The sequence below is a fragment of the Somniosus microcephalus genome, chromosome 3 (assembly GCF_052327205.1).
Source record: "Somniosus microcephalus isolate GS21.2 chromosome 3, FLI_Smic_1.0, whole genome shotgun sequence".
In the NCBI taxonomy this organism is placed as follows: Eukaryota; Metazoa; Chordata; class Chondrichthyes; order Squaliformes; family Somniosidae; genus Somniosus; species Somniosus microcephalus.
The window spans coordinates 131,914,425-131,933,079 of NC_140989.1; the positions used below are offsets into that span (position 1 = coordinate 131,914,425).

Below are 18,655 nucleotides of genomic sequence, written 5' to 3' on the forward strand. Positions count from 1 at the left end.
TAAGGGAGCTGCTTTAGGTGTGGCACTATTTGTTTGGCTTCTGTATACTGTAATACCGATAGTGACCACACCAGTATATAAGTGTTGTAGCAGGATTTCTGGGGCAGATTCGCCCGGACCTTCGAATAGTAAAGACCTGTTTGTTTGTTACTTCTGAAGTCTGTGTATTTATTAACTGCACAACCCACAGACTTTACAAGGGTGGCTAAAGTAAATGTTGGTCCCTTAGAGGATGAGACCGGGAAATTAATGGAGGGAAATATGGAGATGGCAAAAACACTGAATGAATATTTTGTATCAGTCTTTACAGTAGAGGACACTAAGAATATCCCAACACTGGACAAACAGGGGGCTATAGGGGGGGAGGAGCTAAACACGATCAAAATCACTAAGGAAGTGGTACTCGGTAAAATAATGGGACTCAAGGCAGATAAATCACCTGGACCTGATGGCTTACATCCTAGGGTCTTGAGGGTAGTGGCGGTAGGGATTGTGGATGCATTGGTAATAATTTTCCAAAACTCTCTGGACTCGGCAAAGGTCCCGGCAGACTGGAAAACTGCTAATGTAACACCCTTATTTAAAAAGGGCAGTAGACAGAAGGCTGGAAACTATAGACCGGTTAGCCTAACATCTGTGGTAGGTAAAATTTTGGAGTCCATTATTAAGGAGACAGTAACAGGACATTTGGATAATCATAATTTAATAGGACAAAGTCAGCATGGTTTTATGAAGGGGAAGTCATGTTTGACAAATTTGCTGGAGTTCTTTGAGGAAGTAACATATAGGGTGGATAAAGGGGAACCAGTGGACGTAGTGTATTTAGACTTCCAAAAGGCATTTGACAAGGTGCCACACAAAAGATTATTGCTTAAGATAAAAAATCACGGGATTGGGGGTAATATTCTGGCATGGATAGAGGATTGGCTATCTAACAGAAGGCAGAGAGTTGGGATAAATGGTTCATTCTCAGACTGGCAATCAGTAACTAGTGGTGTTCCGCAGGGGTCAGTGCTGGGTCCCCAACTCTTTACAATCTATATTAACGATTTGGAGGAGGGGACCGAGTGTAACATATCAAAGTTTGCAGATGATACTAAGATGGGAGGGAAAGTAGTGAGTGAGGAGGACATAAAAAACCTGCAAAGGGACATAGACAGGCTAAGTAAGTGGACAGAGATTTGGCAGATGGAATACAATACTGGAAAGTGTGAGGTTATGCACTTTGGCAGGAAAAATCATAGAGCAAGTTATTATCTTAATGGCAAGAAACTGGAAAGTACTGAAGTACAAAGGGATCTGGGGGTCCTGGTGCACGAAACTCAAAAGGTTAGTATGCAGGTGCAGCAAGTGATTAAGAAGGCCAATGGAATGTTGGCTTTCATTGCTAGGGGGATAGAATATAAAAATAGGGAGGTATTGCTTCAGTTGTACAAGGTATTGGTGAGACCGCACCTGGAATATTGCATACAGTTTTGGTGTCCATACTTAAGAAAAGACATACTTGCTCTCAAGTCAGTACAAAGAAGGTTCACTCGGTTAATCCCGGGGATGAGGGGATGGACATATGAGGAGAGGTTGAGTAGATTGGGACTCTACTCATTGGAGTTCAGAAGAATGAGAGGCGATCTTATTGAAACATATAAGATTGTGAAGGGGTTGGATCGGGTGGATGCGGGGAGGATGTTCCCGATGATGGGTGAAACTAGAACTAGGGGGCATAGTCATAGAATAAGGGGCTGCTCTTTCAAAACTGAGATGAGGAGGAACTACTTCACTCAGAGGGTGGTAGGTCCATGGAATATGCTGCCCCAAAAAGCTGTAGAAGCTACATCATTACATAAATTTAAAACAGAAATAGACAGTTTCCTAGAAGTAAAGGGAATTAAGGGTTACGGGGAGCGGGCAGGAATTTGGACATGAGTCTAGGTTCGGATCGGACATGGCCCTGTGGGTAGCGGAGCGGGCCCAGGGGCCATGTAGCCTGATCCTGCTCCTATTTTGTGTGTCTAATTCTGTTAGATTCAGGAGATGGTTCTGTGATAGTAGATTGGCGGTTAGGATCAGCTCAGCCATGATCTTATTGAATGGTGGAGCAGGCTCGAGGGGCCGATTGGCCTACTCATGCTCCTATTTCTTATGTTCTTATGTTCTTAAGGTAGAAGCAGAAATATTATGAACAAATTTTTTTTTTAATTATTAATTTTAAAATCTAATTATTTTTAACTTAATGGAGAAATTTGACATTCCACCGATATAAAATTCGTTTTTCAGGACCAGAATGGTTGTTTATCAGTAGTTATTACTCAGATCACCACTAAAAACCCAGTTACACCTCATTTGAATGGGTCTAAGTTTTTATGGGGTTTCTAACAGCGATATTTGTTCAGAAAAGAGGACGTTTTTGTCAGATCAGTGATTTAATTGATTGCCAGCCCTGGGAAGGGTCCACAGCACAGCCTGTGGATGAGCAATGAATGACAGACCACAGCTTCAGGATTTCCATGTTAGGCTGCGCAGGCGCTAAGTCCCGAAGTTGCGGTCAGTTTCAAAGGCGAAATGATGGGGAACTTTGCCAGTTTGCCGTCATAAGGACTGCAAGTTCTGGGCCAATGTGTTTTGTGTTATGACCATTCAGAGCCATAATGGCAAATACTGGACAGTGTTTTCCACGTACACATATGTGAAGACTAACAATTATGACATATCAGTCCAAATTTATCAAGAGAGAATTGATAGTTGATTAATCGTAAATAACCCATTCAGTATCTACTTTCACTCCGAGTTTTATAACTGTGAATGTGGGGTACAACTTGCATGTCAGTGCAGAGGACCGGTTGCTGCCTGGTATATCTGCACAGCTATACTGGCATATTGTGAATTATTTTTCATTTCTAAAACAGAATTCTAAAGTACATAAGAGCTTCAATCAGCTGTATTCAAGCAGGTCGCAGATGCCACTAACATTATCACTGCACTTTGCCCTCTGCTAGCTCCCACTGCTGTCTGTCCATTGCCAATCTCCTTTCAGGTCCTCCTGTATGCAGTCCCACCTTCTCAATACTAGTCAATCATATGGTCCCCTTTTAAGAGCTTAATCTATATTATTATGTAGTTAAAAAAGAAAAAAGAAAGACTTGCATTTATACAGCGCCTTTCACGACCACTGGATGTCTCAAAGCACTTTACTGCCAATGAAGTACTTTTGAAGTGTAATCACTGTTGTAATGTGGGAAGTTAACATATATGCTATCTGTCTTATTAAAAAAGAGTGGATTTTAACACTTAAATAGTAAAAATAAAATTACTTCAATATCAGTCAATTGTTTATTGACAATCTGGATTATAAAGATATTATTACATATTTAGAACAGAATAAATAGGTTCTATAAGTTGCATAACATTCCAGCTGATTAAAAAATCAGACAATTAACACCATTTTTTTCATTTACTTTATTCCAGCCAGTGACATCTCTCAGAATGCAAGGACATTGCAGATTCCCCCCCGCATAAACCCTGTTTCCTTCGCATATCGCTTAGGATTGGCTCGTGCTTTGTCACGCATGGATGCAGCATCAGTTGATGCTCAACGTTACTACAATGATGTAATTAAAATGGCACCAGAGGTACAGCAACTTAATTCTTTCAATGTTTTCAATCACCCAATCTCCAGAGGTTCAATAATCAACCAGTGCAGCGTATTTCTTTGTCATAAACTATTTATACTTCTTTACAGGGTACTTTCACCAATCCCACACTCACAGTGGGATACCATGCTTGAAGGGGGCACAGGTAGGGCTATAACACTGACCCATATTCCCTTTGCATTTGGCTTGTTGTGGGTATGGGTTCAATAAATTTACCCTTCTCTCTGGACTTAGTGAGGGACTGAGATGGTTGGCTGCTGATAACTCACAGATACCACTAGTTGATGTAGTACAACTATCCTAATAGAATTCTTTGATAAAGTCACCAAAGTTGGTAAAGAGAAGAGGATCAATGGATGTCATACACATGGATTTGATAAGACCCAGTATAAGAAATTACTAGCGAAAATGGAATTGAAGGCAAGATTGTGGTAAGGATGGGACATTGACTGGGCTAAGATTTGGGATAAAAGGGATAAGTGGTGTCACCATAAATGGTGAGGCCACAGCTTTTCATTCTTGGTGGTAAATTCTCTGATTCTCACATTATTTGAGTGAGATCGCTGTGCAGCAGGATTTGCACCAACATGAACAATACACAGCCAACCACACTGGATCTTAAAGGTTAACTCCCGATTTCAGATGCCTGGATTGAGCCTCCCATCTGGAGCTCGCAAAATGGGGAGGTGGAATATCTGCCATGTAGCTTCTGAAGAACTGCAACTGGCATTTAACGGGATGTCGCCACTTAAAACGAAGTGGGGTAAAAATATTCTGGCTCTCCAGATACTGTCCTGGGGACAAGATTATCTCTGGCTGTTTAAAGGCTGGATTGGGAATAAGTACCTGTCTTTGGATGTCAATACAAATATGGGACATGAAATTAATCTATACGCAAGTCATGGTGAAGAGGAGGTCCTGGTGCATGAGGTGGATGCGAGGAGGATTTTACCTGTCTGGCCCTGTGCTCGGCTGCCCCAGAGCACAGCAGTGTAGCATACCTAGTAAGAGGTGGCTGTGAGACTGTGTACAATACCTACAGGATCTTGGGAAACATGTAAAAGAAGAAGGCAGACCTTAAGAAAGATGCCAAGTACAGCTACCCAAACAGCACCAATATGCCAAGCAGATGGGCCAAATATGCTTGCTGCAAAATGATAGCTGTCAACTTGCTACACACTTACTGCTGGCCCCTCTTTTATTACTTTCCATACATGCCAATATTCTAGCAGTGCAACGGTTTTATGCTGCTGTTTGGCGAACCAATCTCTACCATGCGAAGGCTGAACGCCAACTCTCTGACACCTCCCCCTGGACCATGACCACACTACCAAACATCAAGCCATTGTTTCCAAGTCTGTCACTGACCTCGTCTCCTCTGGAGAACTTCCCTCCATGACTGTCAACCTCATAGTCCCCCAACCCCGCACAGCCCGCTTCTACCTCCTTCCCAAGATCCACAAAAAGGGCTGCCTTGGTAGACCCATCGTTTCAGCCTGTTCTTGGCCCACAGAACTGATTTCTTCCTATCTCGACTCTATTTTTTCTCCCCTTGTCCAGTCTCTTCCCACTTACATTCGCGACTCTTCTGACGCCCTCCGCCACTTTAACAGTTTCCAGTTTCCTGGCCCCAACCATCTCCTTTTCACTGACAGCCAATCCCTCTACACCTCCATCCCCCACCAGGATGACCTGAGGGTGCTCTACTTCTTCCTTGAACAGAGGCCCAACCAGTCCCCATCCACCACCATCCTCCTCCACCTGGCTGAACTTGTCCTCACATTGAACAACAACTCCTTTGACTCCACTCACTTCCTCCAAATTAAAGGTGTTGCTATGGGAACCTGCATGGGTCCTAGCTATGCCTGTCTTTTCGAGGGATATGTGGAACATTCTTTGTTCCAGTCCTACTCAGATCCCCTTCCTCACCTCTATTTCCGGTACATCGATGACTGTATCAGTGTCATTTCCTGCTCTCGCCCTGAACTAGAAAATTTCATTCACTTCGCTTCCAATTTCCACCCTTCCCTCACCTTCACATGGTCCATCTCCGACTCTTCCCTTTCTCGACTTCTCTGTCTCCATTTCTGGGGATAGGCTATTGAAAAACATTTACTATAAACCCACTGACTCCTACAGCTACCTGGACTACACTTCCTCCCACCCCACTTCCTGTAAGGACTCTATTCCATTCTCCCAGTTTCTCCATCTCCGCCGCATCTGCTCTGACGATGCCACCTTCCATACAAGTGCTTCCGATATGTCTTCCTTTTTCCTCAACTGAGGATTCCCCTCTACTGTGGTTGACATAGCCCTGGACCGTGTCCGTTTAATTTCCCACACTTCTGCTCTCACCCCTTTCCCTCCCTCCCAGAACCACGATAGGGTTCCCCATCTTTCACCCCACCAGCCTCCACATTCAACGGATCATCCTCTGCCATTTCCGCCACCTCCAGCATGATCCCACCACCAAACACATCTTCCCCTTTCCTCCGCTTTCAGCATTCTGAAGGGACCGCTCCCTCCGTGACACCTTGGTCCACTCCTCTATCACCCCCAACACCCTTCCCCCGGCACCTTCCCGTGCAAGCGCAGGAAATGCAACACCTGCTCTTTTACCTCCTCCCTTCCCATTGTCCAGGGCCACAAACACTACTTCCAGATGAAACAGTGATTTACTTGTACCTGTACTTCTTGTAATTTAGCATACTGTATTCGCTGCTCACGATGCGGTCTCCTGTACATTGGGGAGACCAAACGCAGATTGAGTGATCGCTTTGCAGTACACCTCTGTTCAGTTCGTAAGTATGATCCCGAGCTTCCGGTCACCTGTCACTTTAATTCTCCGCTCCACTCCCACTCTGACCTCTCCGTCCTTAGCCTCTTACACTTTTCCAACGAAGCTAAATGTAAGCTTGAGGAACAGCATCTCATCTTCCCATTAGGCACTTTACAAACTTCTGGATTCAACATCGAGTTCAACAATTTCAGACCATAACCTCTGCCCCTATTTTTTTTTTCTTCTCTCACATGGCAGCTGTTGATGATTCTGCCATTGCCATTTACACCTCATCTAGACTCATCTTTTGTCTTTTAACTTATCCCATTACCATCTCCCTTTGCCTTGCACCATCATCCCTTGTCTTTTAATCGCTCCTGCCTTCCATCCTATCACAGACCTTCCCTTTTGTTCTTTCCTCCCCTCCTCCCTTTCCCTGCCCCTACACTTGATTAAAAATCTGTTACATCTCTAACTTTTTCCAGTTCTGACGAAGTGTCACAGACCTGAAACGTTTACTCTGTTTTTCTCTCTCCACGGATGCGGCCTGACCTGCTGAGTGTTTCCAGCATTTTCTGTTGTTATTAACGGTTTCATCTGTTGGCTGTCAAATTCTGCATGTGTTTATATCAGATGGATGAGTATAACCGTGTTTCCAGGTTTGTAGAGTATGAAATTAAAATATTCAAGGTGCTAAGGGGTTACCGACCAGGCGCAGCGAATTCAACGACGCCCGCGAACTTCCCTGGCGGTTTTGCACTGGCGCTAACACTTACCACCTCAGTCTCTAGCGCCCCGTAGATCATGGCGTCATCAAGTGCGCAGCACCCCGTTACCGCCCCGGCTGTGAAATTTGCTCCCATCCCCTGCTGCATCGCCGGGTGTCAACAACGGCAGCAACAGGAGGCATTGTCACCTCGGTTGGCCGCTTGGGGAGCGATAATTAAAGGCAGTGCTGGTCAGATAGTCCAAACTTTATTCTTCGCACCAGTCTGGTGCCTGCTGAAAGCTTTTGAAGCTGCATTGCTGCACGTTGCCGAAGCCCTCCACTTTCTGAGAGTGATTGGAGCTGTAATGGAAGTCGCGCAGGTCCCCTGGCCCCACAGAACTAAGAAGAAGAATGTTGCGAGGGAAGGAGCCTCTGATGCTGGTAGCACTGCACTGCACATTCTTCAGCGCTCTGCTGCTATCGCCCCTCTCACACACTTTAACACCCTAAGAGAAGTGGTTAGCGCTAGATTTAGTGCTCCACTTCCCTCTTGGAGCGCTAAAACTGAATCTCGCGGGAGGCAAGAATGATTAGCGCCTGGTGCTAATTTTTCAACTTTTAAAATTTTAGCACCCCAAACGGGGCTATACCGAATTTCTCCCCCGACCATCATTAAAGAGATTTAGGACCATGATGAATTTCCTCTTTGTCTTTATAAAACTCTGAAGAAAATAGACAATAGACTTTGGCCTAGAAATTTGGGGGTTTAGTGCCACCCGTTACCGCCAGATTCAACCCGCTGCTCTTCAACCCGCTGCCGGTGGCCGCCATTTACAAATGACCAGCAGCGCTGCCAATGTTGGCACTTGCCTGCAGATCGTGATGTCATGAGTATGTAACGCTCACCAGTGAGTGTGCAATGCTCACTTGACGCTCGATTTGCAAGTTTCGACTTCGTCGCTCCACTTACCGGCATGCCTTAAGTGCGACGAGCTGAGTAAGTGTTAAGAACCAGGAAGGTGGCTCCAGCAGCGGTATTTAAAGTGATCATCAGCAACTACTTGCATCTGACATGTTTCTGCAGTTTGACTGGCTTTGTGCAACTTTCTGCAACTCCAGCAGCTTTATAAACTCCTTTCAAGGTTCTAAGGTAACAGGGAGGTTGTTGCCAGTGGAGAACGCCTTCATTCTTATTTAAAGACTTCTGCTCACAACTCTTGCTCACAATCATGGGGGCTCTACTGGCAGCCCCCCTCGTGTTTGAGTATCTTAAAAAGAAGGAGCAGAGGCAGCAAAGAAGACAAGAAGATGCGCGTAGAGGGAGGAGGAGGAGGGCCAGGAGGCTCTCAAGAGAAAATCATACCCACCTAGGGTCTTCCGAGAGCATTTCTCTTATATCCACTTAAGCCAGGAACAGTGTATTAGGAGGCTCTGCTTCACCAAGGAAGTGGTCACAGAACTCTGCCACCACCTGCAACTAGACCTGCAGCCTGAGAGCAGGACAACCACAGTTCTCCCAGTGGCAGTCAAGGTCACTGTGGCCCTCAATTTCTTTGCCAGCGGATCCTTCCAGTCTGCAGCTTGAGGCATAGCTAACATCTCACAGTTCACCATCCATCGCTGCATCCGTGAGGTCACTGAGTCTCTCTACACCAGGAGAAGGGCCTACATTTTCTTCTCTCTTAGCAGAGTGAAGCAGGATGAGCACACATGTGGCTTTGCCGGGATAGCGGGCTTCCCCATGCTGCAGGGCACCATTGACTGCACACACATGACTTTGCGGTACCGCATAACAATCCTGAAATCTTCCGTAGCCGCAAAGGCTACCACTCACTTAATGTGCAGTTGGTGTGCGGCCAAGGCCAATGCTTCCTGATGTCAATGCCTGCTATCCTGGCAGCAGCCACGATGCCATCATCCTGCTCAGTCCAGTGTGCCAGCAACCTTCTAGCCACCACATGGCTCGGAGACAAGGACTATCCGCTCTGTACCGGGCTGATAACTCCCCGCCACAACCCCACCACTCGTGCCCAGCACTCAAATAATGAGAGCCATGCTTCCACCAGGAACATCATCGAGCAGACCATTGCGCTACTGAAGCAACGGTTCCGCTGCCTTGACTGCTCAGGAGGAGCCCTCCACTACTTGGCAGAGTGGTTGTCCCATTTCGGGTAGTCTGCTGCATGCTTCACAACTTGACCATTATGAGGGCGCAGCCATTGCCACCAGAGATTGTGGGACCATCTCAGGAGAAGGAAGAGGGGAAGGAGGAGGAGAAGGAGGAAGAGGAAAATGAACAAGAGGAAGAGGACGAGGAGGAAGGGAGGAGGCAGGCAGCCAATCCCCCTTCCAGATGGGTTGTCTGTGAACGCCTCATAAGACTCCAATTCCAATAAATGAAACCCCAGATCCCCATTGCTCACCGCATCCCCATCATACCATCTCTCTGTCATGGAATATCACAGCTGCTCAGTCCAGTGTGCCAGCAATCTTCCAGCCACAAAGCTGAAATGAGAGCCACCACAAAAGATTCCAAAGAAAATGAATACATTTATCTAAAATCAATTTACACATACGATATGAATTAATCACCCTTGTACAATCACTTAGTCCCTGTCATTTGGGTGCCCTTCACTGATCGAGTGCTCCTACGAACTGTTCCCCCAGTGGCTGCAGCATGGCTGGTGGAAGGCTGCTGAGTTTCCATGGGGGAGACTTAAGATGGCCTTGCAGGATGACCTCAAGCAGCTCTGGCCCTAGAAGGCCCAGCTGTAAACTGCACCACCTTGGCATGGGCGACAGCAGTCTGGGCTGACTGGCTGACAGGCAAGGGCAATGGCGGAGTGGCAGTATTGGGAACAGGAATGTTGTCATCCTGAGAGAGGACAGCAGGTTCCTGCTCCACTCACCCACTGTCACTACCCCGGGGGCAGCGCCTCAGCATTCCTAGCAATCTGCTGGGCTGCTGCGACACCCTGCAAGCCCCGGTCAACAGTGGTAAACCCAGCCATGATGGCAGCAGTCTGAGCTTGAGTGGCATCAAGCTGAGATTGCATGAGAACGGTCTGAGCTTGGGTGGCATCAAGTTGGGACTTCATGAGAGTGGTCTGCACTTCCACTGTGGCACCAAGACATTAGGTCACTTCTGCCTGTGCTGCAATGGCAGCTATGACATCGCCCATCACATGCAGCATCATGTCTGGGTTGACATAGTTTCTTCAGGAGTTTTCCATCATTTCCAGCCTGGAAATCCTGGGCTCCAAGCTCTGCGCAAAGCCTCATGCAATGTTGGAGGCGGGCTCCTCCATGTTCCTTGACATTGCCAAGAGGCTCTCTGGCAGGCTTGCCATTGCACCTAGCAATTTGGTGTGCATACCTATCACCCTTCTTGTGATGGCCGCCCCAGCGAGGTCCTCATCTGAGTCCTCCAGGGAGCTGGCCCCCGAGGTACCCTTTCCCCCTGGCCTTGCTGCAGCCCACTCATGCCCAATGCCTCACCCCCGCTTCTACACTACCTCTAAAGTATGCGTAGTGCCAGTTTCTGAGCTAGTATCTGTGAGTGGCAAATGCAGTGACGCTGTGTCTTTTTCTTCTTCTCTCCCCTCGCTCTCCTGCATCACCTCGGGACAGGCTGGTCTGGTGCTTGTTCTTGATTAGCTGAATGCAAAAAGACACAAGAGTCGGGTTATGGTGAGGGGAGGGGGGGAAGCAACATATGCATGCATACAGAATGGCAGCTTGAAAGTGAGAAGAGATTGTAGGATGAGGGGGAAGTGGTATGTGAGAAGAAGGATTAGGAATGAGCATACTGTTGTCATCCCCAAGGCTTCAACCTCATCGGTTGCTACAGCCTCCATGATCTCCCGCCCAATGATCTCCAGCACTCGCTCCTCCAATTGGCTGATGTCCTGGATGGCAGCTTGTCTGCCGCTGCTCCCTCCTTTTATGTGTGACCATGGCCTAGAAGAGAAAACGAAGTGTGTGTGTGAGTGTGCGAGTGAGTGTGTTTGGGTGATGTGCCTGCCATAGCTGTCAGTGTGTGCAAGGTGTGAGATGTGGGTGTGAGTGTTGCAGCAGTGGTAAGGTTGTGAGGGTGAAGTGAAGCTCTGATTGTGAGGTCCGAGTGGTGATTGGTAGAGATTGTTGGTAGGTGAGTGATGGGGGGTGTGGTGCCTTGAGCAGTGTGTGAGGCTTGTGGTGCAGATGGTGGGATATGGCATTTGCTGAAGCCTTCACTCAGCTTGACCTGCTGTTTGAGGTCATTAAACTTCTTCCAGCACTGGATCGCTGACCTGGGGAACCGCAGTGCTGGCCATCACATAGGCGGCTATCTCCTATCTTCGAGATGTATGGGGTGAGGGCTTCCTGCTAGTTTGTAGGAAGAAGACAGGCCACCGCCTCTCCACAGTCACCACCAGGGCCTCAAGAGCCGTGTCTGAGAATCTGCGGGCTCTATCCCTGTGCTGAGGCTCAGCCATCTGCTTCCACTGCTGTCTGCTTCCAGGTGAAGTTGGAACTGGATTGACAATGAGGTGCTGTAGCATCAATGCACCTCCCCTTTAAGTCCTGAATAAAGCCTGCACCACACATTGGACTGGATCGGATATTGGCCCACCTGTTGAACAGTAAGCCAATGAGGAGCGGTTTTAGCACAGAGATCAAGACTATAATCATGTTAATGAGGACTGAGCACGGATTTTGCGTGCTACCTAGACCATTTTGATCTGATGTGAGAAGTCACACACCAGGTTATAGTCCAACTTTATTTGAAATCACACGCTTTCGGAGCGCTGCTCCTTCGTCAGGTGAAGTGAAGAGATACATATAGGCACAGCATATATAGTCAGAGAACACTGCCAGATGATTACAGGTAATCTTTCTAACTGCCCTTTATCACACCTCAGCAGAGAGATAACCACAGCAATCAAAGGTGTGAATGGTGTCCAAACAGGTCAGTCAGGAAAACATTACATCAAAGAACAATGAGGTGGGGTCACAAGGGGTCGAATGTTGCAGATGCTGGGGTCTGTATGAAAAATAAAAAATAGACAAAAAAGCAATAAAGAAAAAATAATAATTTTTTGCTGGAAATCACAGCAGGTCTGGCTGCATCTGTGTAGAGAGAACAAGCCAACGATGACTTGAGTCTGGATGACTCTACGTCGGGTGGGGTTACATGTAGCGTGACATGAACCCAAGATCCCGGTTGAGGCCGTCCTCAGGAGTGCGGAACTTGGCTATCAGTTTCTGCTCGACGATTTTGCGTTGTCGTGTGTCTCGAAGGCCGCCTTGGAGAATGCTTACCCGAAGATCGAAGGCTGAATGTCCTTGACTGCTGAAGTGTTCCCTGACTGGGAGGGAACACTCCTGCCTGGCGATTGTTGTGCGGTATCCGTTCATCCGTTGTCGCAGTGTCTGCATGGTCTCGCCGATGTACCATGCTCCGGGGCATCCTTTCCTGCAACGTATGAGGTAGACAACATTGGCCGAGTCACATGAGTATGTACCATGTACCTGGTGGGTGGTGCCCTCACGTGTGATGATGGTATCTGTGTTGATGATCTGGCATGTCTTGCAGAGGTTGCCGTGGCAGGGTTGTGTGGTGTCGTGGTCGCTGTTCTCCTGAAAGCTGGGTAATTTGCTGCGAACGATGGTCTGTTTGAGGTTAGGCGGCTGTTTGAAGGCGAGTAGTGGAGGCGTGGGGATGGCCTTAGCGAGGTGTTCGTAGTCATCGATGACATATTGAAGGCTGCGAAGAAGATGGCGTAGTTTCTCCGCTCCGGGGAAGTACTGGACGACGAAGGGTACTCTGTTGGTTGTGTCCCGCGTTTGTCTTCTGAGGAGGTCTATGCGATTTTTCGCTGTGGCCCGTCGGAACTGTCGATCAACGAGTCGAGTGTCATATCCCGTTCTTATGAGGGCATCTTTCAGTGTCTGTAGGTGTCCATCGCATTCCTCCTCGTCTGAGCAGATCCTGTGTATTCGCAGGGCTTGTCCATAGGGGATGACTTCTTTAACGTGGTTAGGGTGGAAGCTGGAGAAGTGGAGCATCGTGAGGTTGTCCGTGGGCTTGTGGTAGAGTGAAGTGCTGAGGTGGCCGTCTTTGATGGAGATTCATGTGTCCAAGAATGAAACCGATTCTGAGGAGTAGTCCATGGTGAGTTTGATGGTGGGATGGAACTTGTTGATGTTATCGTATAGTCTTTTCAGTGATTCTTCGCCGTGGGTCCATAGGAAGAAAATGTCATCGATGTATCTGGTGTATAGCATTGGTTGGAGGTCCTGTGCAGTGAAGAAGTCTTGCTCGAACTTGTGCATGAAGATGTTGGCGTATTGGGGAGTGAATTTGGTCCCCATGGCTGTTCCGTGTGGTTGGGTAAAGAACTGGTTGTCAAAGGTGAAGACATTGTGGTCAAGGATGAAGCGGATGAGTTGTAGGATGGTGTCTGGAGATTGGCTGTTGTTGGTGTTGAGTACTGAGGCTGTCGCAGTGATGCCGTCATCGTGGGGGATACTGGTGTAGAGTGCCGAGACGTCCATCGTGGCGAGGAGTGTTCCTGGTTCAACTGGTCCGTGGGTGCTGAGTTTCTGTAAGAAGTCTGTAGTGTCGCGACAGAAGCTGGGGGTTCCCTGTACGATGGGTTTCAGGATGCCCTCGACGTATCCAGAGAGGTTCTCACACAGGATTCCGTTGCCTGATACGATAGGACGTCCGGGTGTGTTGGCTTTGTGTATCTTTGGGAGGCAGTAGAAGTCTCCCACACGGGGAGTACGTGGGATGAGAGCGTGTAGGATGCTTTGAAGGTCTGGATCGAAGGTCTTGATCAGTCTGTTGAGTTGGCGGGTGTGTTCTTTGGTCGGATCTGCGGGTAACTGTCTGTAGTGTTCCTGGTTGTCCAGTTGTCGGTATGCTTCTTTGCAATAGTCCATTCTGTTCTGTATGACGATGGCTCCTCCTTTGTGGTTTGATGACGATGTTGCGGTTGGTCTTGAGAGCATGGATGGCGTTGTGTTGTGCTCGGGTGACATTCTGGACTGTCTTGTGAGTGCGGCTGATGAATCTGGCGTTGATGCATCTCCTGACAGCTTGAGCATACATGTCAAGCTTAGGGCAGCGACCCTCCGGAGGGGTCCAATTTGACTCTTTCTTCTTCGGTTGCTGCACTGCGGATCCCTCTGTCTGCTGTTCCGGATCATTGATTGTCTCATTGGGTTCGCTGCTGACATCTTGGGATTTGTGGAAGAATTCCCAGAGCCTCATTCTCCTGATGAATTCCTCTGTGTCTGCCGCGAGGCCGATGGGGTCCATTTTGGTGGTGGGGCAGAAATTGAGCCCTCAACTGAGAACTTCGATTTCGTCTGGTTGAAGGGTGTGGTTGGACAAGTTGACGATGGACTTCCGTGTGGTTTCAACCATGGTACCGGGGGAGGCTTGGTTGCTGCTGGTGGTGATGCCGAGTTTCTCAAGCTTCCTGTTCTTGGTGTGCATGTCGGCAGCGTAGTTCCATTTGCTCGTCTGTTTGGCGGTGTCTCGTAGCTGGTCTGCTGCGTCCTGAGCACAGGCTGAGAACATGGACTCTATCTTGGTTTCGAGGTTGCGGCGTCTGCTGTAGAGCTGGTGTACGAGATGGTTGAGGAGTGTGCGAGAGGTACGACGGCAGAGTCTCTCAACGTAGTCTGTGTCGTAGGTCGACTTGAGTGGGTTCGTGATCTGTAGTCCTTTCGGGATCTTGTCTGCTTTCTTGCATCTCTGTAGAAATTTGATGTCTGTGTCGATATGCGCGATCTTCTTGGAGGTCCTCTCCACTTTGAGCCGGCAGTTTGTGGTGTCGATAGTAGCCATGATGTGGAGATGCCGGTGTTGGACTGACTGGAATGGACAAATGTGAGAAGTCACACAACACCAGGTTATAGTCCAACAGCTTTATTTGAAATCACAAGCTTTCAGAGTGCTGCTCCTTCATCAGGTGAAGTGAAGAGATGCATATAGGCACAGCATATATAGTCAGAGAACACTGCCAGATGATTACAGGTAATCTTTCTAACTGCCATTTTGATCTGATGCAGCTTAACATCGTTGGGCCTTAACACTGTCCGATTTGTTGCCATATCCAATTTCTAGGCACTAGTCTTTCTGAACTTTCCACTGACCCAGAGATGCTTTGGGTCTTGGACGTGTCTTAGCCAATAACTTCAAGAGTTTACTGTCTGCCAACATGAAGATTTCACTTGTATATGAAATTAAGCTTTACAAAGATTGTGTATGTGAGACTATGATGCCGATTTAAGCATTTGACTAAAAAAAAATGAAATGATTTGTGGTTTTTAGGTGCATGATGCCTACAGTGAGTTAGCAAACCTTCTCCTGAAGACCAACCCCCTTTCAGCTGTGGACATTTACTGCAAATTTCCTCTGAAACCCCTAAATGAGCAATCGTTTGATGATGCCTTCATTACTGGAGAGATAGTTCATCTTTTAATGAAATATCAAAAGTACAACGACGCGCGCCTGTGCCCGAACCTGATTGCATATGGAAAAGTAATGGGAATAGGTGCGTATGTGAATTACTCTGCCAAATAGAAATTAGTAACAGGTCAACACCTTGCACTTGCAGCATGGACACTTACATTTTCCTTTTGTGTGCTAAATAGAAGTTTTGGGGGAATCAGGACTTTCCCTTTAGGTGCTGTACATATACAACATTTTAATGACCCAATCCATTGGGTGCTGCTAAATTAGTAACTTTTCAACATGTTTACTTGTGTCCTCTACATTGCTCATATTGTGCTGAAAACTAATGTGCTTTGAGAAAGGTGTGCACGGATAAAGCAGTTTAAATTTTTTATTTTCATAATCAGATGGGCACAATTGAATGGATAGATGGGCTTGTTAAATGGCAGTGTATTCTTCTGCACTGTTACATGATCCTCTATATTATAAAGGGATATATCATTATTGTCTTTCAGACTCTCTTTATCAAGTGTTTTAAAACTGCTAGTCACAGATAGCCAGGGAGCAGACATTTTATGCAGACTTCTTGCCAACGTTTTATAATGTCATCTGCTGCAGTGACATATGAAATGGGAACTGTGGGTTATGCAATAGCACTTACCATTCAAGACATCATAAAGAAGAATTTTACATAAAAGGTCTGCTACCAAGTTACCTCTAAAACATATAATACTCAATACCAAGTCACCACTGAGACATGCCAGTAAGCGTGCACAATCAGATTATGTAACAATTCAATAGAATATATTTATTGTTGAGGAGGGTGTGTTCAGGAATTACAAATATCAAAGCTGATTAAGATGGGGAAACATGATCAACATCCTGGGGGGGGGGGTCACCATTGACTAGAAACTTAACTGGACCAGCCACATAAATACTGTGGTTACAACAGGTCAGAGGCTGGGTATTGTGGTGAGTGTCTCACCTCCTGACTCCCCAAAGCCTTTCCACCATCTACAAGGCAAAAGTCAGGAGCGTGATGGAATACTCTCCACTTGCCTGGATGAGTGCAGCTCCAGCAACACTCAAGAAGCTGGACACCATCCAGGACAAAGCAGCCTGCTTGATTGGCACCCCATCCACCACTTTAAACATTCACTCACTTCACCACCGGCATACCATGACTGCAGTGTGTACCATCTACAAGATGCACTGCAGCAACTCGCCAAGGCTTCTTTGACAGTACCTCCCAAACCCTCGACCTCTACCACCTAGAAGGACAAGGGCAGCAGGCACATTGGAACACCAGCACTTCCAGGTTCCTCGCCAATTCACACACCATCCTGACTTGGAAATATATTATCGTTCCTTTATCGTCGCTGGGTCAAAATCCTGGAACTCCCTACCTAACAGCACTGTGTGAGTACCTTGAACACATGGACTGCAGCAGTTCAATTAGGTGGCTCACCACCACCTTCTCAAGGTCAATTAGGGATGGGCAATAAATGCTGGCCTTGCCAGCGATGCCCATATCCCATGAATGAATTTAAAAAAGCATCTTTCCATTGTGTGCTTGATCAGTGGACAATGTGATGGAGAAATGCCAGAAATAATTAAAATGTAACATTCACCCATTTTTTAAATCTTACATTTAATTCAGAGGAAATCCAAAGAAATGTTCTGATTTTGAATTCTACTTTGTTTATTTCACCTCATTTACAATTTCCTGCTTAAAATAGACCCATTTTGGATTCAGTTTGTACTAACAGTAGCTTGTTACCATAGTGTAAGTGTCCTCCATGTAACACTTGCATTGCTTTGCAGATTCCATAGATAATTACATCAACATTCTTGACCAGCAAATGAAGACTGAACTTTTGATGAAAGTCTATGCAGGAATCCATGAGAAACCTATGGAAGATGCAGAACTTCAAGCATTCTTCACCTTCAAACATTGGATATAGGATGCGTTGCTATTAGTAATAAAGTGACATGTGTCAGCAGTCTACATAGAGAGATTTTAGGGATTATATGCAACCCGTTGAACACAAATATGTTGTCAAAAATTTTCAAAATTGTGTTAAATTTTGTGTAAGCCTAAACAAGCACCAATTTAAGTGTTTTCCTTCAGTTTATTTCACAAAACATTTGTATGTTCAAAAGAGTTTTATAGTTCCCGTCATCATTAGCATTTCTGAAGTAAATGTTTCATAAGTAAGAGACGCTGATTGGCAGGCGATGAGACTATTTTCACAAAACATCTTTCAGGATTATAACTTGGATATGTTAGTTACTTATTCGACTGGATAATTTCATTAATTTCCTAGAAATTAACATTTGTATAGAAAAAAGTTGAGCACAACTGTCTTGTACTATGAATGCTTTACAACAATCTGTTTTACCATGGCACCATCACACAACTTCAACACCATTAACTGGGACTGACCAGCTGTTTCAGATGCTGGTAATCTTGCAGTACATTCCACTGAAGAATTCTTAAGCCATTTGTGCCAAAACTGGCAACTCCCATATGGCTGATGCTTTTTCATCTTACTTTATAGTGCCCAGCTACACTACCCTTTAAAAATGAATTCCTAATGAGTCATGTGTACTTTAATACTATAAATTAATAATTCACCATATTGTGTAACCTGCTACATACTTGAATTAAATGACTAAAATAACAAACATTTGTTTCAAATACTGTCTATAGTCAATCTCAAACCAATTCATTAATTGATATTTACAGCAAGGAAAACCTTCTATATGCCCCTTTCCTCCCCCATACAGGCAACCCTCCATATCATCGCTAGGTTGGGTAACCTACCCTCGGATGTCCATCAGTTAGTCAGCAAGAGATAGTTCATTGCAGCCTTGTGATAACTCTCCATCTGATTTTTCCCTCTCTATGCGGGGGTCTCCATCTGGGGCCTAGCTCTAGAGCTTAGTAGGGGAATAGGGTTGCTAGTTGGTTGGACGTATTGCAGGAGATTTCATCACGAGCTCCAACCGCCCCGCCCCCTCACGCTCCCGCCATTGATCACCCAACACGTCTTTCCTCACGGTGC

The 18,655-nt window shown here is 46.4% G+C and overlaps 1 protein-coding gene across 2 annotated transcripts in view; it reads left to right on the forward strand.

Annotated features, from left to right (window-relative positions):
• Positions 1–18,293, forward strand: part of LOC147121402 (uncharacterized) — a 260,350-nt gene extending 242,057 nt beyond the window's left edge. For both annotated transcript variants that reach the window (XM_085981621.1, XM_085981622.1), the window contains 3 exons: positions 3,463–3,626; positions 15,465–15,687; positions 17,412–18,293. In XM_085981621.1, coding sequence (XP_085837747.1) covers positions 3,463–3,626; positions 15,465–15,687; positions 17,412–17,551 — 527 coding nt within the window. In that variant the 3' untranslated portion in view covers positions 17,552–18,293. The remainder of the gene's footprint in view (positions 1–3,462; positions 3,627–15,464; positions 15,688–17,411) is intronic.
• Positions 18,294–18,655: the final 362 nt, after the last annotated feature.